This window comes from Ascaphus truei, chromosome 21 (assembly GCF_040206685.1).
Source record: "Ascaphus truei isolate aAscTru1 chromosome 21, aAscTru1.hap1, whole genome shotgun sequence".
NCBI lineage: Eukaryota > Metazoa > Chordata > Amphibia > Anura > Ascaphidae > Ascaphus > Ascaphus truei.
The window spans coordinates 15,479,607-15,500,647 of NC_134503.1; the positions used below are offsets into that span (position 1 = coordinate 15,479,607).

At 48.7% G+C, this 21,041-nt stretch overlaps 2 protein-coding genes across 4 annotated transcripts in view; both read left to right on the forward strand.

The window, feature by feature from the left end:
- Positions 1–21,041, forward strand: part of C8G (complement C8 gamma chain) — a 251,962-nt gene that overhangs the window by 19,912 nt on the left and 211,009 nt on the right. The window lies entirely within an intron of this gene.
- Positions 5,221–21,041, forward strand: part of LOC142472220 (lipocalin-like) — a 39,135-nt gene continuing 23,314 nt past the window's right edge. Inside the window, exons 1-3 of one of the 3 annotated variants that reach the window (XM_075579114.1) lie at positions 5,221–5,507; positions 8,458–8,597; positions 11,374–11,590. In XM_075579114.1, the coding sequence (XP_075435229.1) occupies positions 5,403–5,507; positions 8,458–8,597; positions 11,374–11,575 (447 nt within the window). In that variant the 5' untranslated portion in view covers positions 5,221–5,402 and the 3' untranslated portion in view covers positions 11,576–11,590. Of the gene's footprint in view, positions 5,508–8,457; positions 8,598–11,373; positions 11,591–21,041 lie in introns of those variants that run through there. The other 2 variants (XM_075579113.1, XM_075579112.1) reach the window with 2 other exon arrangements.

The window sequence follows — 21,041 nt, forward strand, 5'->3', positions numbered from 1 at the left end:
GGGTGAGTGTGGGGGGGGGGGGGGTGAGGGGCTCCGGAGCAGCATCGTGCGGTGGATGTTCGGGTGAGTGTGGGGCGGGGGGGGGGGGGTGAGGGGCTCCGGAGCAGCATCGTGCGGTGGATGTTCGGGTGAGTGTGGGGGGGGGGGTGAGGGGCTCCGGAGCAGCATCGTGCGGTGGATGTTCGGGTGAGTGTGGGGGGGGGGGGGGGGGTGAGGGGCTCCGGAGCAGCATCGTGCGTTGGATGGTGGGGGGGGGTGAGGGGCTCCAGAGCAGCATCGTGCGTTGGATGGTGGGGGGGGGGGGTGAGGGGCTCCGGAGCAGCATCGTGCGGTGGATGTTCGGGTGAGTGTGGGGGGGGGGGGTGAGGGGCTCCGGAGCAGCATCGTGCGGTGGATGTTCGGGTGAGTGTGGGGGGTGGGGGGGTGAGGGGCTCCGGAGCAGCATCGTGCGGTGGATGTTCGGGTGAGTGTGGGGGGGGGGGGGGGGGTGAGGGGCTCCGGAGCAGCATCGTGCGGTGGATGTTCGGGTGAGTGTGGGGGGGGGTGAGGGGTTCCGGAGTAGCATCGTGCAGTGGATGTTCGGGTGAGTGTGGGGGGGGGGGATGAGGGGCTCCGGAACAGCATCGTGCGGTGGATGTTCGGGTGAGTGTGGGGGGGGGGGTGAGGGGCTCCGGAGCAGCATCGTGCGGTGGATGTTCGGGTGAGTGTGGGGGGGGGGTGAGGGGCTCCGGAGCAGCATCGTGCGGTGGATGTTCGGGTGAGTGTGGGGCGGGGGGGGGGGGGTGAGGGGCTCCGGAGCAGCATCGTGCGGTGGATGTTCGGGTGAGTGTGGGGGGGGGTGAGGGGCTCCGGAGCAGCATCGTGCGGTGGATGTTCGGGTGAGTGTGGGGGGGGGGTGAGGGGCTCCAGAGCAGCATCGTGCGTTGGATGGTGGGGGGGGGGGGTGAGGGGCTCCAGAGCAGCATCGTGCGTTGGATGGTGGGGGGGGGGGGGTGAGGGGCTCCGGAGCAGCATCGTGCTGTGGATGTTCGGGTGAGTGTGGGGGGGGGGGAGGGGTGAGGGGCTCCGGAGCAGCATCGTGCGGTGGATGTTCGGGTGAGTGTGGGGCGGGGGGGGGGGGTGAGGGGCTCCGGAGCAGCATCGTGCGGTGGATGTTCGGGTGAGTGTGGGGGGGGGGGGGGTGAGGGGCTCCGGAGCAGCATCGTGCGGTGCATGTTCGGGTGAGTGTGGGGGGGGGGGGGTGAGGGGCTCCAGAGCAGCATCGTGCGTTGGATGGTGGGGGGGGGGGGGGTGAGGGGCTCCAGAGCAGCATCGTGCGTTGGATGGTGGGGGGGGGGGTGAGGGGCTCCGGAGCAGCATCGTGCGTTGGATGGTCGGCAGCGTGAGTTTTGTGTTGGGGTGAGGGGGGGGGGGGGGGGTTGAGGTGCTCCGGAGCAGCATCGTGCGGTGGATGTTCGGGTGAGTGTGGGGTGGGGGGGGGGGGGGTGAGGGGCTCCGGAGCAGCATCGTGCGGTGGATGTTCGGGTGAGTGTGGGGGGGGGGATGAGGGGCTCCGGAGTGGCATCGTGCGGTGGATGTTCGGGCGAGTGTGGGGGGGGGGGGGGGTGAGGGGCTCCGGAGCAGCATCGTGCGGTGGATGTTCGGGTGAGTGTGGGGGGGGGGGGGTGAGGGGCTCCGGAGCAGCATCGTGCGGTGGATGTTCGGGTGAGTGTGGGGCGGGGGGGGGGGTGAGGGGCTCCGGAGCAGCATCGTGCGGTGGATGTTCGGGTGAGTGTGGGGGGGGGGTGAGGGGCTCCGGAGCAGCATCGTGCGGTGGATGTTCGGGTGAGTGTGGGGGGGGGGGGGTGAGGGGCTCCGGAGCAGCATCGTGCGTTGGATGGTGGGGGGGGGGTGAGGGGCTCCAGAGCAGCATCGTGCGTTGGATGGTGGGGGGGGGGGGGGTGAGGGGCTCCGGAGCAGCATCGTGCGTTGGATGGTCGGCAGCGTGAGTTTTGTGTTGGGGTGAGGGGGGGTGGGGTAGTTTTGGGTGTGCTCCGGGGATGTTTGGGTGAGGGGGGGGGGGGGGGGTGATGGAGCATCGTGCGTTGTATGTTCAGCAGTGTGCGTTTGCTGTTCGTGTGAGGGGGGGGGGTGATGGAGTATGTTTGGGTGAGGGGGGTTGGTGATGGGCTGCAGTAGCGGGAGAGCTGTGGCGTGCGTTCGTAGTGTGCATGAGGTTGGGGGGGGGGTGGTGGAGGGGGGTGCATGAGGTTGAGTGGGGTGGTGGTGGAGGGGGGTGCATGAGGTTGGGGGGGGGGTGGTGGAGGGGGGTGTTTGTAAGAGGCAGTGTTGCGCTGCTTGTTCGTGCGGTGTGTGGAGGTGAATGTTGATATAGAGATTCTGTACCTGATCTGTGGTAGCAGGCGGTGAGGGTTTTGTGGGTTGAGAGGTCGCCCCAGAGCAGTGAGTATTGTCAGTGAGGGGTGGGACAGTGGGGTGAGGGGTGGGACAGTGTGGCAGTGAGGGGTGGGACAGTGGGGTGAGGGGTGGGACAGTGTGGCAGTGGTGTTGGCCGAAGGCCAATGAGAGTCAGTGAGGGGTGGGACAGTGTGGTGAGGAGTGGGACAGTGTTGAGGTGGAGTGACAGGCCAAAGGTGCAATGCGATTGGCCCTAGGGACACAGGGCATGCAGACAAACATACAGACATTTCAGAAATATATAGTAGATTCTCAATGCAAATACAATTAGAGGCGGTGAAGGGGCATAGGGACCTCACAGTTCCAGTTAACCTAGAACCCTGAAGGCAACCTGCTCATAACCCAAAAGTCAGCAGAACAGAATATTCTGTAAATACGTAATCAGAAAGTCTTTGTTACCACAAGCTAGCAGTTAATGGGGCGGGTCACAAAGCAGTGATAAAATCAGCGCTGTTGTGTCCGAATCTGATTTTTTTTATCACACTTTAAAACATGAAGCCAAAAGCGGGATTCACTAAGACGTGAAGGTCATTTTTTTTAAGGCCGATAAAAAAAAGTCACTATCATGCAACCTGTTTTTTTGTATCAGTGCTATTGTGCCAATAATTCTATAAAATGCAGCCTGTAAGAGTTGCATGGACGCGCTTCGTCTCCATGCACGGCTCTTACAGGCGATCGTACAGTAAAAATATAGATTTTAACCACAACCACAACCACTAGCCAACACATCAATTAAAACCAGTAGCCAACAAAATAAATAATTAATTAAAAACACTAAATAATCGGAAAAATAAATAAAAACAAATCCTCAAAATTTAAGCCAAACAATAAATAGAAAACTTAAAATCAACAATCAATAGAAAAAAAGCATTTGCCAAAAAATGAATTGGCTGTTACTGTATTGATCTGTACCCTAAACGGGCACAGATTAATACATTATCAGTCAATCGGCAATTAAAAACAGAAATACAATAAAAAAACCTGTAAAAATAAAATTACATACATTTAATATTTTTCTTCCCTTTAGAAGCGATAACCCTCCGAATACCGGCAATTCTGCATTCTCTCGTACCACAACGTCATCAAAATCAATCCAACGCCATCGACCTTGAAGATCTGGAACAGGTAACAAAATTCTTCTTTGTTTTATCTTGTATTACCGTCTTCTTTCTTCCCTTGTCATTATTTATTTATTTTCTGTAATCTTCTATCTTCACCTGTCAATCCAAAGCCCCATGGTAAATCCACAATATGATGGTGTCTCATCGGCTTCTTGAGGTAAAATGAGACGTCAAGGCCTTATATATGGCCTGTGACGTCACATTTTATGGTCAGATGGTACATCTCCAATCTGATTGAACGCTGTATGATGTGCCCGCCTCTGTTATTTTAGTAAGGATTTGACATCTCCAATGGAGTTATGTGACATCCTTAAAACCACACAGCTATAACACCTGGTATTACAGTCAATGGGGTTGAAGACAATCCCATTGGTTGCTATACCTTGTGATAAGTTACATTAGTTCAAAAGGATGTGACATCATCCCTTAACGTAACGTCACCTCCTTTTGGGCCCAGGGTGGATGGTTAAGCCTCCCGGGGGGACAGCGGGGGAGGGTGGGTTCACCCTTTAATTACTATAGCGGTTATTAACCGCTAAGGTGATTAAGGTGTATTCTTTCTGGCAACAGAGGACATGGCCCTGCAGTATGCTGATGAGGGCGCCCTTCATGATGACAGGGGTAAGTAGAAAGGTTAATTTACTTTATTTTTGCTGACTGGCTAATGTTAATCCATTACTGGATAATAGTTATTGTGCCCATTACTGTGCTATATGTATTTGGGGGGGGGGGGAATGTATTTATTTGAATGTATGTATAGATTTTTTTTTAAAGCACAGGATTGGTACCGCAGGCCAGCATAGACCCCCAGATACCCACGGGGACCACCCGAGGACCTCCAGAAACCCACGGGAACCAACTGAGGATCCCCGGACACCCGTGGGAACTACCCGAGGGTCCCCAGACACCCACAGGGACCACCCGAGGGCCCCCAGACACTCGCGGGGACCATCTGAGGGCACCCAGACACCCGTGGGGCCACCCGAGGTCCCCCAAACACCAGCAGGGACCACCCGAGGGCCCCCAGAAACCAGTGGGTACCCCCCAAGGGCCCCCAGACACCAGCGGGGACCACCCGAGGGCCCCCAGATACCCGCGGGGACCACCTAGAGACCGCTGCCAGCCTCTTGTATTAATGATGTGCAGAAAAAAAATAATAATGCTTTTATGCATGTCTCCATCTCTTTTGCGCCAGCCTTTAGCTGGCGAACAGAAATGGTGAGCTTTTACATCACGATTTCGTTATCACTGATTCATGAATAGCGCTTACTGGCAAAAAATGGTGGATTTGCCATTTTTGTTTGGCAGATCATACGACTTTTTTTATCACTGACTGTTTATTGGTGATGAAAAGCCTTTATAGAGTGATACTGCACTATTATCACTGCTTTGTGAACCGTGCAGCAGGCAGTATTGCTCTATAAAGGCATTTATCGCACTTATAAACACTTATCACTGTTTTGTGAATCGGCCCCAATGTGTTTCACATGGACTGGTTACACAACCGATGACACCCTTCTTCCCCATCAAAACTAATCACAACCCCCCAACCCCTCCTCCCATGTTCCAGGTTCCTCTCCTGACCTCTGGGTACATTCCATAACGTTCTCCGGCTCTGCAGCTCAACTGTGGGGGGGGGGGGGGGGGGGGCACAGACGGGTAATGCTTGCACTTGCCAAAGCCAGCCTCTAAGCACATGATCTGGTCCCAGCTGTGTGATTGTCTAACAGTGTTATCCAGCTCTGTATAAAAGAGGTCAGGATTCAGTGTGTTGCTCACATACACAGAAGGAAACATCATAATTCCTGGGACCAAGATTGCACCATGAAGGGACTTCCGCTTAGTTTGGGCTTGGTGGCCCTGTTTGCCTTGTGTGCCGTGTGTGCCCAGTCTGATATTCCTGTTCAACCAGACTTCCAGGCTGATAAAGTAAGTATGGCAAGCTGAGGTGAGCTAGTGGTAATCGGCTAAATACTCTATACTATTTTATATACAAATGGTGTGTACACTGTTTATATATGATATATATATAAAATGTGGATTGGCAGAGCAGTGTCTCTGCGGGGTAGGTAGCGTGCACTGCCTACACTGTCATGTGTGTGTGTGTATAGATATATAGTTAGATATAGATATATAGGGGGTTATGCACTAAGCAGTGATAAGTGCTTTTAAGTGAGATAAAAAGCCATTATAGCGCGATACTGCATTCTGTGAGATTCACAAAGCAGTGATAAGTGCTTTTAAATAGCCATTATAGCCGGTTACTGCACTGTTATCACTGCTTTGTGAATCTCACAGCAGGCAGTATCACGCTATAAAGGCAGTTATCTCACTTAAAAGCACTTATCACTGCTTTGTGCATAGCACCCAGAAAACCCACTTATCACTGCTTAGTGTATAATCCCCATAGATATATAGATATATATATATATCTATATAACACATTATTTAGGTTATGGTGGGTGAAAAGGTGACTAAAAACACTCCACCGTATAGCATATAAAAATATTACTTGTGAGCACATTCACATGTCTTAGGCCTCGGTCCCGCTGCGCTCGTTGGCGCGGGCGGCAATGTAGCGAGTTCCCCACCAGCAGGGGAATCCTCTCAAGCCGGTCCCGGTCCCCCCTGGTGGCACAGCTGACTACACGCGGTGGCGCGTCAGCCGCTAGGAGACACAAGAGAATGGTGTTTCCTAGCGTTGACGCGTCACGTGGTGTGGCTGTGAGCCAATGGGGAGGGGAGGCTTCGGGAGGGGGAGAGGCTTCGGGGAGCGGGGAGGAGTGTGGAGTGAAAGCAGGTAAGTGCCTGTCTGTGTGTGTGTCTGAGTGCGTGCGTGCCTGTCTGTGTGTGTGTGTGTATGTGTGTGCCTGAGTGCGTGAGTGCCTGCCTCTGTCTGTGTGTGTGTCTGAGTGCGTGCGTGCCTGTCTGTGTGTGTGTATGTGTGTGCCTGAGTGCGTAAGTGCCTGCCTCTGTCTGTGTGTGTGTGTGAGTGCGTGAGTGCCTGTCTGTGTGTGCGCGCGTGTGTGTGTATGAGTGCGTGAGTGCCTGCCTGCCTGCCTGCGTGTGTGTGTGTGTATGTGTGTATGTATGAGTGCTCCAGCCCGAGTCCGTGGAGTGAGGGAGGGGGGTAGAGTAGCGGGTCCCTCCTGCAGCCAGTGGAGGGAGGGGGGGGGAGAGTAGCGGGTCCCTCCTGCAGTCCGTGGAGGGAGGGGGGGGGGGAGAGTAGCGGGTCCCTCCTGCAGCCCGTGGAGGGGGGGGGGGAGAGTAGCGGGTCCCTCCTGCAGCCCGTGGAGGGAGGGGGGGGAGAGTAGCGGGTCCCTCCTGCAGCCCGTGGAGGGAGAGGGGGGAGAGTAGCGGGTCCCTCCGCTCAAGCCACGCCCCCCCTCCCTGTCAAACCTCCCACTCCCGCCCACCTCCCGCTCCCTACAGACCGCATATCGCGGTCTGTGTATCTCAGCGCACCGCCTGTAAGCAGTGCGGGTGCGCTGACTCTGGGAGCGGGGCCTTAGCCTAAGACAGGTCTGCAACCCTGCTTTTCACCATTTTCACCTATCATACAGTGCTTCCACTGCAGCAAGGGATTCTGGGAAATTACATGCAAATGAGTACACAGTGCCACCATTTATCTTAAAGCCATAATTACATGACACCCTTAAGCCAATGCTTGCTGTTTTAAACACAGCTTTTAAACATAGCCTGGGATTAGATGCAAAGCCAGTGAACCCACTCACAGACAGGCTGTTTTGACCTTGTGGTCTCATTAGCGTGAGGTTGCTTGTACTGGCTTTGCAATTTAAGACATGAGTAGGTCTTCACCACACATTATTTAGGTTATTGTGGATGAAAAGGTGACTCAAGCTGTGATTAAAGCAGCAAGCATTGGCTTAAGGGTGTCATGTAATTATGGCTTTAAGACAAAAGGTGGCACTGTGTGCTCATTTGCATGTCATTTCCCAGTGTCCCTTGCTGCAGTGGAAGCACTGTATACTACTGTAGGTGATAATTGCTAATAGCAAAAAGCAGGGTTGCAGACCTGTCTAAGACATGTGAATATTTGTATATGCTACATCTATATATATAGTAGGCAGGGCAGCCTCTGCTGGATAGGCAGCTTGCACTGCCTATGGAATAACACGTCTATACAAAATAGGCGCTTGACACAACACTGTTTGTGCAATGGGTAGCGTGTGGTACTCTGTGTGTATCTGCTCGCTACATAGAAGTAGGATTTGGTGATTTGGGTAGCCTGGGTGCAATACTGGTTACATAGATAAATAGGGGGCAATGTATGACGTGTCTGCATGATGAGTAGGTAACTAGCAATGTTCTCCCATGACATTTCCCAGTGATACCATGGCTGGATATAGAGGGGGACCCGGTACCTCACTTGTTTACCCCAGACAAAAATAACAATGTCTGAAGGAAAAAACTATAATTTTTTCGGGGAAAGATCCCGGAGCTAAAATAGTATGAACCTGCCCTGCGGGATCTTTATGCTGTGATCATGTAAAAGAGCAGCATGGATTGCAGATCTAAATGTAAATAACTCGTTAAAAACATCAACTGTATTTATCAAAGAAATACAATATCTTCTACTTTCAAATAGATCTTTGCTATTGGTAGGTGTAGTGCTGTCCTGCAGTCAGAAGAGCAATAACTAGCCCGATTCTCCACTGCGCTTTGTTGATACCTGTACTACAATGGCTATGTAACTACATGTAGCACCTTGAGAACCAGAGGGGTCGTAGACACATTGCTACGCACTCAGGGGGTTAAATATGTGGGATGGATGTCTCTGTCCAGATGTCTCTTAAACCTGATGAAGGTAAATGACGGGATTATAAGAATTGTCCCTTTAATGGAACTATGGTTCTAGATTGTAGGGAAGTGGTACCGAATCGCGGTGGCCTCCAACTCCAATTGGCTCCAGCCCAATAAACTGAGCATGAAAATGGGCCCCACTGTCATCACACAGACTGCTGATGGGAACTTGGGAGTCGTGGTCACTCATCCCATGTAAGTAAAGAAACCTGCTTATGCTGCAGCAATAAATTATCTTTTCATTGGTCTGGGAGTTTCCATCAGGGCCCCCCCTGTCAGCGGCATCGTAGGTCCTCCTCTTTCTCTTCCACATCTCCTCGCTCTCTCACCCACCTCTATTACCCCACCTCTCACTATCACCCTCACAGTCTTACCTTCTACCTCTCACTCCTCAACCTCCCCTCTCTCCCTCACTCCTCTCACTGCTCCATTCTCTCCATCTTACTGCTCCCCCACCCCCCACCGGACACACACACGCACCACTCCCACATTGCCCACACAATTCCACCCCCACACAAAAATACTCACACAATACTCCCCCACACAACAATGCTCACACAATGATCCCCAAGGGGGGGGCGACACCAGGCACAGAGGCGGGACGGCCCGTCGCACCAGTTGCGGGGGAGAGCTGGGGTCCCCCCACATCTGCCCAGCCCGGGACAGTTGTCCCGGCACTCACCCCCTGTTGACGGCCCTGCCTCGGACCACATTACCAAGGCAATTCCATGGCCTTCATGTTATTTCAAAAGCCAGTTCCTCCTGGAAACAAACTAATAGCAGTGACATGTTTAGTAGTTTCTGTTCTGCACAGTCTATTCTCCAACAGGCGTGATGTAGCTTTTTCCTAACTACAAAGTAACCTTTACATGGCTTGTTAGTATGAAGAGAAAGTTTCTAGAACAAAGAACAAAACAATTATTCATTCTTGAAGGTTGTTTATCTGCTTTCTGTGCACTGGGCCCATTCATCTCTCATTCCGGTGTTATTCCCGCTAGCGCCACTAAAGCCTCGTCTCAGCAGTATTACAGAACATGCTAAAATGGAAACTGGATTATGAACCACATCAATATATCCACAAGTGTATGAGTACGTATATATATATATATATATAAAACATAATACTGAGTTAAGTTATGGTGAGTAAAAAAAAGTGACAAAAACCCTCCACAGGAAAGCAAATATGCAAATATAGCTGTATGCTCATCTGCATGTCTTAGGCAGGTCTGCAACCCCGCATTTCCCCATTATCACCCAGCATACAGCACTTCCACTGCAGCAAGGAATTCTGGGAAATGACATGCAAATGAGCACACAGTGTCACTTTTTGCCTCAATAACCATTTTTAACATGGTTCCCTATAGGCTTAAGCTTGCTGCATGGTCACAGCTTTGAGCACAGCCAGGGTTAAGGTGCATACCCAGAAAACCACCCACAGACAGCTGTTTCGACCTTGATGGGTCTCATCAGTGTGGGGTTGATTTTACTGGGAATGCAAGAGAGGCCCATTAGCCTCTCTCTCTCTCTCTCTCTCTCTCTCTCTCTCTCTCTCTCTCTCTCTCTCTCTCTCTCTCTCTCTCTCTATATATATATATATATATATATATATATATTGGGCACTTTAAGCCCGGGTGGACTTAATGAATGTCTCGATGTGAGTACTTTTATATAATGGTTCCATGGACGTCTCTTCCTGCTAGACTTCCTCTGCCCTCTGCCATCCTCTGTCTGGTTCTCTCCTTGGGGTACATAGACCCCTTCATCCCCATCCACATCCTTCCCCACTCCCACCACCCCCTCCCCCCCCCCTTTCCCCTCCCCCTTCCACTCCTCCCACTTCTCCCCCCTCTCCCCCCCTTTCCCTCCTCCTCCCTCCTTCCCCTATACCTTCCCCCCCCTCCCTTCCCTTCCCTTCCCCCCCTCCCCATTCCTCTCCCCTTCCCCCTATCCCTGCCCCGGCCCCTCCTCCTGCCTCGGAGCAGGGGTCACCACTATTATTATGATTATTTTTATTTTGATTAAGAATTTTTATTAATATTTTTCCTTTAATATTCATTGATGTATTAGGTAATATTATATATGGGTTTTATGGTTAGTTCGATTTATATACTTAACACATATATACACTTAAAACTACACAATCATATATTTACATACCCCAGTCACACTCTCCTAGCACTTGGATTCAGCCCCATCATTAGATGCACATGTAAATAGTTTAATGTATATATTTTCACTGAGCACAACATTACATCATTAGTTCACTCATTTGCACTAATATTTTTATTAATACCTTATACATATATACCACTACATTTTGTCCATTCCCATTACCCTTATTCCTTCCTGATATCTTGCTCTGTCCGTGGCATAGAGACTCTACATGTTCTGTATTTATATATATATATATCTTTAGAACATGGGTCATTAGGATATTTTGCATTCTAACTATTTGTTAGTTAACTATTAACTAGTTGTCAAAACACGTTTATTGTGTTTGCGATTATATAAATTACTTATGTATGTGTTACTAATCGTCATGGCTCTGTGATAATTGGATGTTGTATTGGCATAATTGTTTAATACCAAATGAATATGGGGGGGATCTCTATTTGGTTCTTTTATGACCCATAGACCTCTAGATAATGTATTAAGTGATTATGAATTGGTAGTCTTCAATTTTACCATTGTTTCTATGATGGACTTATTTAGTATTGGTTTTATCATTATAAAGCATGAGAGGTAGTTCCCCTTGGATTCATTTATAGCGAATTATCTGATTGATGTTATATACTTTGTACACTCTATCTCCATTTCCAGCAAGTTTTAACATGTAATTTTGGCATTTGCACACATGTATTAGCACCAAGTACCTTCAGCTGAGAGGGGGGACGTTCCAAGTAATTAATATGATTAGGTTGTGTATTTAAATACCGGACCTTCCCCTTCTCCACACTTCCCTTTGAAAAAGTTACCCGAGAGTGACGAAACGCGTCAGGGAGCGTCATCACGTCAGACGCATTGACACTGACGTCATCACCGAGCGCTGGAACGGACTGATCCATGCGCAACTGCTGCAGAAGCCTGTATTACACGGAGCCATCTTCCAGGACTCTAATACAGTTGTATTGAATACCATCTGCCCTGGATATCTGTTGGGACTACGATCCTGATACTGCAAGACAGGGACTGCCCCAAGACGCTGCAGACACGAACCGGATGGTGGTGATTATATCACGCAATGCTAGATTTTATTGTACCTTTGTGAGTGCATTTTTTATCCCCCCTTCCCCCTCCCCTCATTAAAATTACTTTTTTACGCTATGGGCGTGCGCTCTCTCTTCCCTTTTTTCCTCTAGATTCACTGTGGACGTGGTTTGTCCACACTGAGAGCTGCCGGAGACCCTCTATACCAGAACCCACATCAATACTGGACTTATCTTTGAGGACTGGTTTTTACACTCTTTTTCTTTTTTTGATATAATTATATTGTATTTTTAACAATTTATTTTTATGGTTTACAGTTTTAATATTGATTTGTGCTACTAATTATTTTCTTATCACCATTAATAGTTTACACCGTTTATATATACTTTTATTTCATTTTATTTTAGATAGTTCTTTCACTTCACTGATTAACCATAATAGAGGCGCTGCTTTTTCCTTTTTCTGCCTGATATATATATATATATATATATATATATATATATATATATATATATATATATATATAAAAATATATATTATCCCCATCATTTGCATGTCATTTCCCAGAATCCCTTGCTGCAGTGGAAGCACTGTATGCTGGGGATAATAGAGAAAGGCAGCGTTGAAAACCTGCCTAAGACATGTGAATGTGCTAACAAGTGCAAGTGATTTTATTATTTGAATATATATATATATGGACTAACAAAACAAGAAAAAAGCAGCGCCTAAAAAAGGTGTTAAAAGTGATATGATATTGTGTCTAATACCGTGATGAATATATAAGTCCTGTGCTTGAAACAATAATAGGGAATAATTACTATGACGACCTAAAAATAACACAATACATAAATGCAAAAAGAAAAAAAGAAAATAAAGTGTAAACCAGTCCTTGTATAATGTTCATCAATTGTGGTGATGACGTAGGTGAAGGGGGTCTCCGGCTGCTCTCAAAAGGATAAACCACATCCTAGGGAATCTGTAGAGAAGAGAGAGGAGAGAGTGCATGCCCCATAGTATAAAACTATGTTTAATGATGGGAAGGGGAAGGGGGAGGGGGGGGAAAATACACTCACAAGGGTACAAGTAATAAAAGCGTTCCGTGATAATATCACCACCATCCGGTGTCTTTACTGCGATCAAACGTCCATCAGTCTCTTAGAGGTGAGGAACCGTGATCATAAGGATGTAAGGCGTGAAGAAAATATCAACGAAGTCGTGCTGGAATCCCAGAAAATGTCTTTGCTGGATGGCCTCCGTGATGTTGAACGCATGAACTGGCCTGTTCCTGCGCACACGTGATGACGTAATGTCCGTACGTTTGCGTGATGACGCTCCCTGACGCGTTTCGTCACACACGGGCGACTTTGTCTAAGGAACAGGCCGGTTCGTGCGTTCAACATCAGGGAGGCCATCCAGCAAAGACATTTTCTGGGATTCCAGCACGACTTCGTTGATATTTTCTTCACGCCTTACATCCTGATGATCACGGTTCCTCACCTCTATGAGACTGATGGACGTTTGATCGCAGTAAAGACACCGGATGGTGGTGATATTATCACGGAACGCTTTTATTACTTGTACCCTTGTGAGTGTATTTTCCCCCCCCCTCCCCCTTCCCCTTCCCATCATTAAACATACAGTTTTATACTATGGGGCGTGCACTCTCTCCTCTTTCCTCTCTCTCTCTCTCTATATATATATATTAGCGCCACACTAATAGTGTAAAAAAGTACATTTATTGAGGGGGAAGAATCTCACTAAATAATGTACTTTTTTACTCTATGGGGCGTGCGCTCCCTCCTCATTTTTTCTCTCTCATATATATGTGTATGTGTTTGTGTGTGTGTGTGTGTGTGTGTATATATATATAAACACAAACAAATTGGAGTAGCGCCTTAGCAAGCTTGATAAGGATAAATCAGCTGTGTAAATCAGAGTTAACAAGGCTATTGACCAAAGAATCCCCAAAAGGGCGAATTTGTGATAAAAACAACTGAAATCTATAGCAAAAATAAAAAATATGAAACATAAAAAATAAAATAAAAACCAGATGTCAGTTGAAATTCCAAAAAATGTACTTAGTCCACTGGAGTTTTGCTGCCCGTATATAAGGATCACCAAATCCCAAGGATATCTGCAGAAAACAAGAAGAAAAAACAGGCTCACTCCTAGTGTGATAAAGTATAAAAGAGTATTTATGGGATTGTAAAATATAAAAAGCGCACTCACAAACAGAGTAAAAATAATAGCATTTATGAGATATACTCAATCGCCTTGAAGCTGTGAAGGGAATGTATCAGGCCTGTCCCGTTGGTGCCACCTCTGGTGTATCCGTTGGTTCAGCAAGGTGCACTGGAGCCACCGCAGCCAGATGATGTAATAATCCGCAACACGGTCAGAGACTCCCTCCAGATACACCTCCCTCAGCTCTCACTGCTCACCAGCAGGCAACTGCAAAACCGGAAGCGACAGCAGTCCCAAGCAAAATAGCAACAGCTCCAAGGTACTCTCTCCGTTCGTGCAATAATGTCAGCCACAAACTCGCCTCTTTGGGAAACGCCCTACGCGTTTCGTCACTAAGGACTTCGTCAGGGGTTGAATTCAATGGTCAAAAGGGGTGTCCTTTATATCACCTTTCCTGTTGTGATTGGCCAGTACGGATGGTGGGCGGGTACTTTCAATTTCACAAATTAAACCCTGTTTCATTGCTGGACAACATTATACATGACAATTATAAAGCACTAGAGCCTATTTGTAAGTGTCTCTCGAAAGCTCGCACAAATAAAAGCATTTCGTTAGCCACAGAACGGTATCATCTATTTATTTGTTTAAGGACACTCACTTTAACTACACTCGCAAGTAAGGACAGCTCGCGCATGCGCTTGTCAGCACGTCCGGAACAGCAATACCGGCTCCCTACCTGTACCGAAGCTGTGCGCAAGCGGGGAGACTATAGAGCCTGTTACAAATGCGTTATTTATATCAGTTATGCACGTATATGACGATTGCAGTACAGTACATGCATCGATAAGTGGAAAAAAGGTAGTGCCTCACTTTAAGCACTTTTTCGCTTTAGTTACATGCTCTGGACCCATTGCGTACGTTAATGCGGGGTATGCCTGTATATGTGTGTGTATGTGTTGTGACAGAGTCACTAACTCAGTAGGCTGGAATAATGAATGGAGAGACGCTGCAGCCAGTTCACAGAGTGTTAATCTCCTCAGACAGAAAGAAGCACACCTGCAGCCTAATTAAGCAGGAGGCCTGAGAGACTGCAGGTTTAAAAGCAGGAAGTGACACACACACAGAGAGCTTGTTTTTCCACAGGAAGGTGGAGAGAACTCTCCCGACTGGGAAGCCGTTGCTGTTGCTCTGGTCCCCCAGTCCTGCGAGGAGCTAGGCTGCTGGGACCAGCTGGGACCCCAACCCAGGATAAAGATACAGATACAGATTGCTGCGAAGAGCTTGTTTTTCCACAGGAAGGTGGAGAGAACTCTCCCAGCTGGGAAGCCGTTGCTGTTGCTCTGGTCCCCCAGTCCTGCGAGGAGCTAGGCTGCTGGGACCAGCTGGACCCCAACCCAGGATAAAGATCAAGATCGCTGCGAGGCTGGACATAGCCTGCTCCCCGGAACCGTGTTCCTGTTGTTACTGGAGCGGCAAAACAGATAAGACTTTATTCTTATACGTATCGTTATCCTTTGTATAGCATGTTTTGGGCATGACCAGATTAGTTGGCTGTCCTGTTAGTAAGGGCTCAAGAAGTGAGTTAGTGTCCCTAACGGGACTAGGCTTTAATTTTCAAGAAAGTAGTTTCTTAAAGGGACAGTGCACCCGTACTTATTTTGGTTGTGGCTAATAAACCACTATAGTTGAACATTTCCCACCGTGTCTAGCGTCTTACTGACCCTGCCGTGAGGCCGTCCTGCCACAGGTGGTGTCAGAAGTGGGATGCTACGCCTCTGGGGGTCAGTAGATGAAGATGTGTTGAGACACTGAACTCAAGCAGAAAAAAAAACGGGGTTTTAAAATGGCCGCCGTCATTTGTCAGTTTTGCAATGTACATAACCATACAAAATAGTGTCCCTTCAGGCCATATGATGATTATGATGACGACGCATATGTGGCCCCGAGAAGAAAGACGTACCCGCAGATGAAAGCTGCAAAAGTGTCCAGTGTGTGTGTGCCCAGTACCACTGATGTCTCTGGAACTAATAAAACAAAGAGAAAGAAGAAAAATAAAAATATTTTTCAAGTCACAGAGGAAGTGACCGAACCACTTGAGCCTGCGATATCAGGACAACCGCGTCAGCAAGCCACCGAGATGTGCTGCAGACCGGAGTGATGGGCAGAATTGTCACAGGAACGTTGGCAAAGGAAAAGGAAGAGCAAAGGGAAGCTGAATCCTTGATCCAGGGAAAAGAGGTCTTAATTTCTGCACTCCAAACTGCCCAGCGTGATTATGATGTCTTGCAGAAACAATTGAATAGGGAGCGAGAAGCTAATGCCGAGGTACAGAGGTGTATACTCCCAGCTATACAAGAGTATGCGGCATTAAAGAAAACAGAGCATCTCTTGCGGAGTGAGTTGGAGGAGCTGACGACAAGTTTGAATAAGGCCAACACCGCAATTGCTAACATGGAATCAGAGAGAACAAGTCCTGACTGGAGACTATGCTATCAGATGTCTCAGAGAGATGTACAAAACTTCATCAAAGACTTAGAAGTTTCTCACCAGGAAGCTTGGGCGCTCAAAACAGACCTGGAGCTCTCATGCCAGCAGGGCCACTGCCTAACTACAGAGCTGGGTACTTTGAAGAAAGCCAATGAGACGGTCCTAAGGGATATAGAGACTGTGAAAATGGAGAATATAAACCTGAAGGAAAAGGTTTTAAACCTGACTGGTCAGGTCAGTGATGGGACTGAGAAGCTTCACCAAGCGCAGAAAGTGAAGACACAATTGGCGCAAGAAAAAATGAAGTACAGGCTGCTCTGCAGAATGCAGAGAAAATGCTGGAAAAAGAATGCCTCGCCCTGGAGCAGCTGAAGATCACGTTGAGCGCCACAAGAGCATCGCTGGAGGCGGAGCTTAGAAGCCAGGTGACTCTGTGTGAGAGGGAACATGAGAAGGTCCAAAGACTGGAGCAAGAGCTGGAGAAGCAGAGAGGCAACTCCATCTCCATGAGTCAGTATGCCAAGGAGAAAGAAGCCTGGAAGACAGAAGCAACAACGATACTGGCGACAAAAACTGCAGGGCTCCAAAAGATGAAGGAGGAGCTGACGCAAGCCCAGAGCAAGCACCAGGAAGAGGTGAGGGCCCTGAGAGGGGATTTTCAGGATCAAATTGAAGAGCTGCAAACGCAGGTTGCTGAGCACAAGATACAGCTCGCCGAGCGGGAGAAGGTGACCGTCCGACAGGTGGCTTGCCTGTCATTGTGCTATGAAACTGAGATGGCTGATACCCGCAAGCTTCTGGACCACACGTCCAATGAGATGGCCCGACTGCAGCTGGAGCTGGACAAGGTCCGGGAGGAGCACTGGCAGTGGCAGGTCAGAAATAGAGCGAAAGAAACAGACTTAAGACTTGCGCTGAACCAGCTAGGAGATGTGAAATCGCGACTCGACGCCAAAGAAGATGAACTGGCAGCTGCACTGAGTGAAAAAAGAAATGCAGAAGGACAGCTTCATGACCTGAGGAAGGACCTGGAGTCTGAGCGTGCTGGCCGCAAGATGGCAGAGAAACAAAAGCGTGACCTGGATGAGATACTCGAGGCTCTGAAGACTGAGCAGGATGCTACGGTGGACTCTAATGCTGCCCAGCAGGAGATTCCTCAGCTGAAGTTGGAGAAAGAGGTTACAACCCTAAGACAGACCCTTGGGTCACAGAAGCAGTCCATGGGAAAAAGGGTGGTAGAGATAAAGCAAGTGAGGCGCACCAGGAAGCGTGACTGCAATACCGTTGCAGTATTACAGTCTACTTTTCACAAGGCACGGGATGGGAAGACCAAGGTGCTATGCAGTAGCACAGTAAGAAGCCAGTTGTACTATGGGACCCATAGTGGTTTCCTTGCAAGGAAGGCAGCCGCTGTGAAGAGAGAGTCGAGAATGGGACTAAAGAGTGTCCATGTTTGTAAGATGAGAAAGACCTCACAGTTTGTTCAGCAACACTCCCAACGGAGTAAGTTAAGGGGACAAGAAAGACAGGCCCAAGCCTTCGAGTCTGCCGATTGTAAAAGAGAGGCATCATGGGGTGCACTTGGGGTTAAAAAGACCCCCACCCAATTTGAAGTTCTGAAAATAAATGATGTGAAACCCAACACTGAAGGTATGCTGATGGAAAAAGGTCCAAAACCCATCACCGCTAAAGCGGAGTTGCTGTCTTCACAGGAAAAGGCCAAACAGTCACTGGCAAGAGTATGCAATGAGCTGACCGAAGTCAAGGCTCTTCTACAGGGTGAAGGAGTCTCTGAAGACAAGGAGATAGTGAGGTACCAGTCCTCAGGCCCAGATGGCCTGGTAATTACCCCAAAAAGAAAATGCCTAAATTGGAAGGCAAGAAAAAAAAGGGGGAGGGAAGGGCCGACGTCAGACATTTTTGCCAGAGATGCTGGTGCACGGGAATGGTGCACGGGCCGCTCCACCGGACAATGTTTCGCTGGGGAGAGGGATATGTGACAGAGTCACTAACTCTGTAGTCTGGAATAGTGAATGGAGAGACGCTGCAGCCAGTTCACAGAGTGTTAATCTCCTCAGACAGAAAGAAGCACACCTGCAGCCTAATTAAGCAGGAGGCCTGAGAGACTGCAGGTTTAAAAGCAGGAAGTGACACACACACAGAGAACTTGTTTTTCCACAGGAAGGTGGAGAGAACTCTCCTGGTTGGGAAGCCGTTGCTGTTGCTCTGGTCCCCCAGTCCTGCGAGGAGCTAGGCTGCTGGGACCAGCTGGGACCCCAACCCAGGATAAAGATACAGATACAGATTGCTGCGAAGAGCTTGTTTTTCCACAGGAAGGTGGAGAGAACTCTCCCGGCTGGGAAGCCGTTGCTGTTGCTCTGGTCCCCCAGTCCTGCGAGGAGCTAGGCTGCTGGGACCAGCTGGGACCCCAACCCAGGATAAAGATACAGATACAGATTGCTGCGAAGAGCTTGTTTTTCCACAGGAAGGTGGAGAGAACTCTCCCAGCTGGGAAGCCGTTGCTGTTGCTCTGGTCCCCCAGTCCTGCGAGGAGCTAGGCTGCTGGGACCAGCTGGACCCCAACCCAGGATAAAGATCAAGATCGCTGCGAGGCTGGACATAGCCTGCTCCCCGGAACCGTGTTCCTGTTGTTACTGGAGCGGCAAAACAGATAAGACTTTATTCTTATACGTATCGTTATCCTTTGAATAGCATGTTTTGGGCATGACCAGATTAGTTGGCTGTCCTGTTAGTAAGGGCTCAAGAAGTGAGTTAGTGTCCCTAACGGGACTAGGCTTTAATTTTCAAGAAAGTAGTTTCTTAAAGGGACAGTACACCCGTACTTATTTTGGTTGTGGCTAATAAACCACTATAGTTGAACATTTCCCACCGTGTCTAGCGTTTTACTGACCCTGCCGCGAGGCCGTCCTGCCACAGTGTATATATATATATATATATATATATATATATATATATATATATATATATATAAAAATATATATATACATATACAGTGGTCGACAAATCACCAAAAAATCTACTTACCGAACAAAAAAATCTACTCGCCACCTAGTACCACACGTGTGCTGCATGGGCCAACAGGAGCTCGCCACGATGTTAAATCCACTCGCCCGGGTCATGCAAATGTATAGGTTTGTCGAACACTGTATATATATATATATATACACACACACACACACACACACACACACACACACACACACACACACACACACACACACACACACACACACACACACACACCAGTGTTTGACTAGTGTGTAACTGAAATCTAGACAATAGGACAGGAAATAACATTAAGCTACTGCACCGACACACTTTATTCAAGCAAATACCCGGTATGTACCTGGCAGATACCTTGAATGCGCCGCTCCTCACCTCTGACAAGCCCCGTTGCATTTGCCTTCCCAGCCTGGGTTCATGCCTGGCTGATGGGCGGCTGATCTGTTAAATGATAATGATTAGGATTTAATAGGCTGCAATGCTTCGCGTGTCTACCAGATGGCATAAATTCATGAATTGTAATGCAGTATATATATATGTACTGTGCAGTATTGCAGCCAACGGGAATAAAATGCTTCAATCCCTGCAGGAAAATAACTCAATGCACTCGGGCAGAAAACAGTCACAAACCTCAATACACCCGGGTATACCCGAATTCGTGGGACTAGCCGAGCTCGAATAAAGTGTGTCGCCAGTGTAGGTAACTGTGTGGGAAATAGTGCAAAGTTGAAATATCACTAAAAAATACAAATATAACCACACCAGTATAAATAATGATGAAAAGAAACTTCAAACCAGTCCCAAAATGTTGATGAACATAAGCAGTCCAATTTGAAAGAACAGTCACTTATGGAGGAGGCAGCTGCTTCAAGGTGATCTTAGCTGGATCACGAAATTACCTAAATAAAAAAGAGAAAAGAGAGGAGTGCCAGTCCCATAGTATAAAACCAGAAATGTAATAAAGTGAAAGACTAGAGTCTGCAAGACTTGCAATCACATCACAGGGATCAAAAACACATGCAGCTGAGAGAATTGCAGAGCGTCACCAGGATAGAGGGGTCCAATATCAGCTGTGATGGTAAAGGTAATGTGTCCACTGTATTGAGCCTTGTGATTGTAAGGGAAATCCGACAAGATTTCTCCCTCTGGACCTCCGATCCTCCTGGCGTAGCACAAAATACGCAATGACGTCACAGCGTCCCGATGCGTTTTGTCACTTGGACCCCACGTGTATATATATATATATATATTTACAGTGTTCGACAAATCACCCAAAAATCTACTCGCCCAACCCAAAAATCTACTCGCCACCTAGCCCCGCCCCCAGCCTGCCATTAGTCCCGCCCCTAGCCCCACTCCCACTTTTTAAAAAAGGCGTAAATTGCTACTAAGAAGCGAGTGTGTGACTAGTCGGGTGGGTGAGTGTGTGAGTAGGGGGTGAGTGTGTGAGTAGGGGATGGGAGGGTGACTAGGTGGGAGGGTGACTCGGTGGGAGGGTGACTGGGTGGGAGGGTGACTGGGTGGGAGGGTGACTGGGTGGGAGGGTGGCTGGGTGAGAGGGTGACTGGGTGAGAGGGTGACTGGGTGAGAGGGTGACTGGGTGGGAGGGTGGTAGGGTGACTGGTTGGGAGGGTGGTATGGTGACTGGGTGGGAGGGTGACTATGGGTGACTTGGTAGGAGGGTGACTAGGGTGGGAGGGTGACCTTAGGGTGACTGGGTGGGAGGGTGATTGGGTG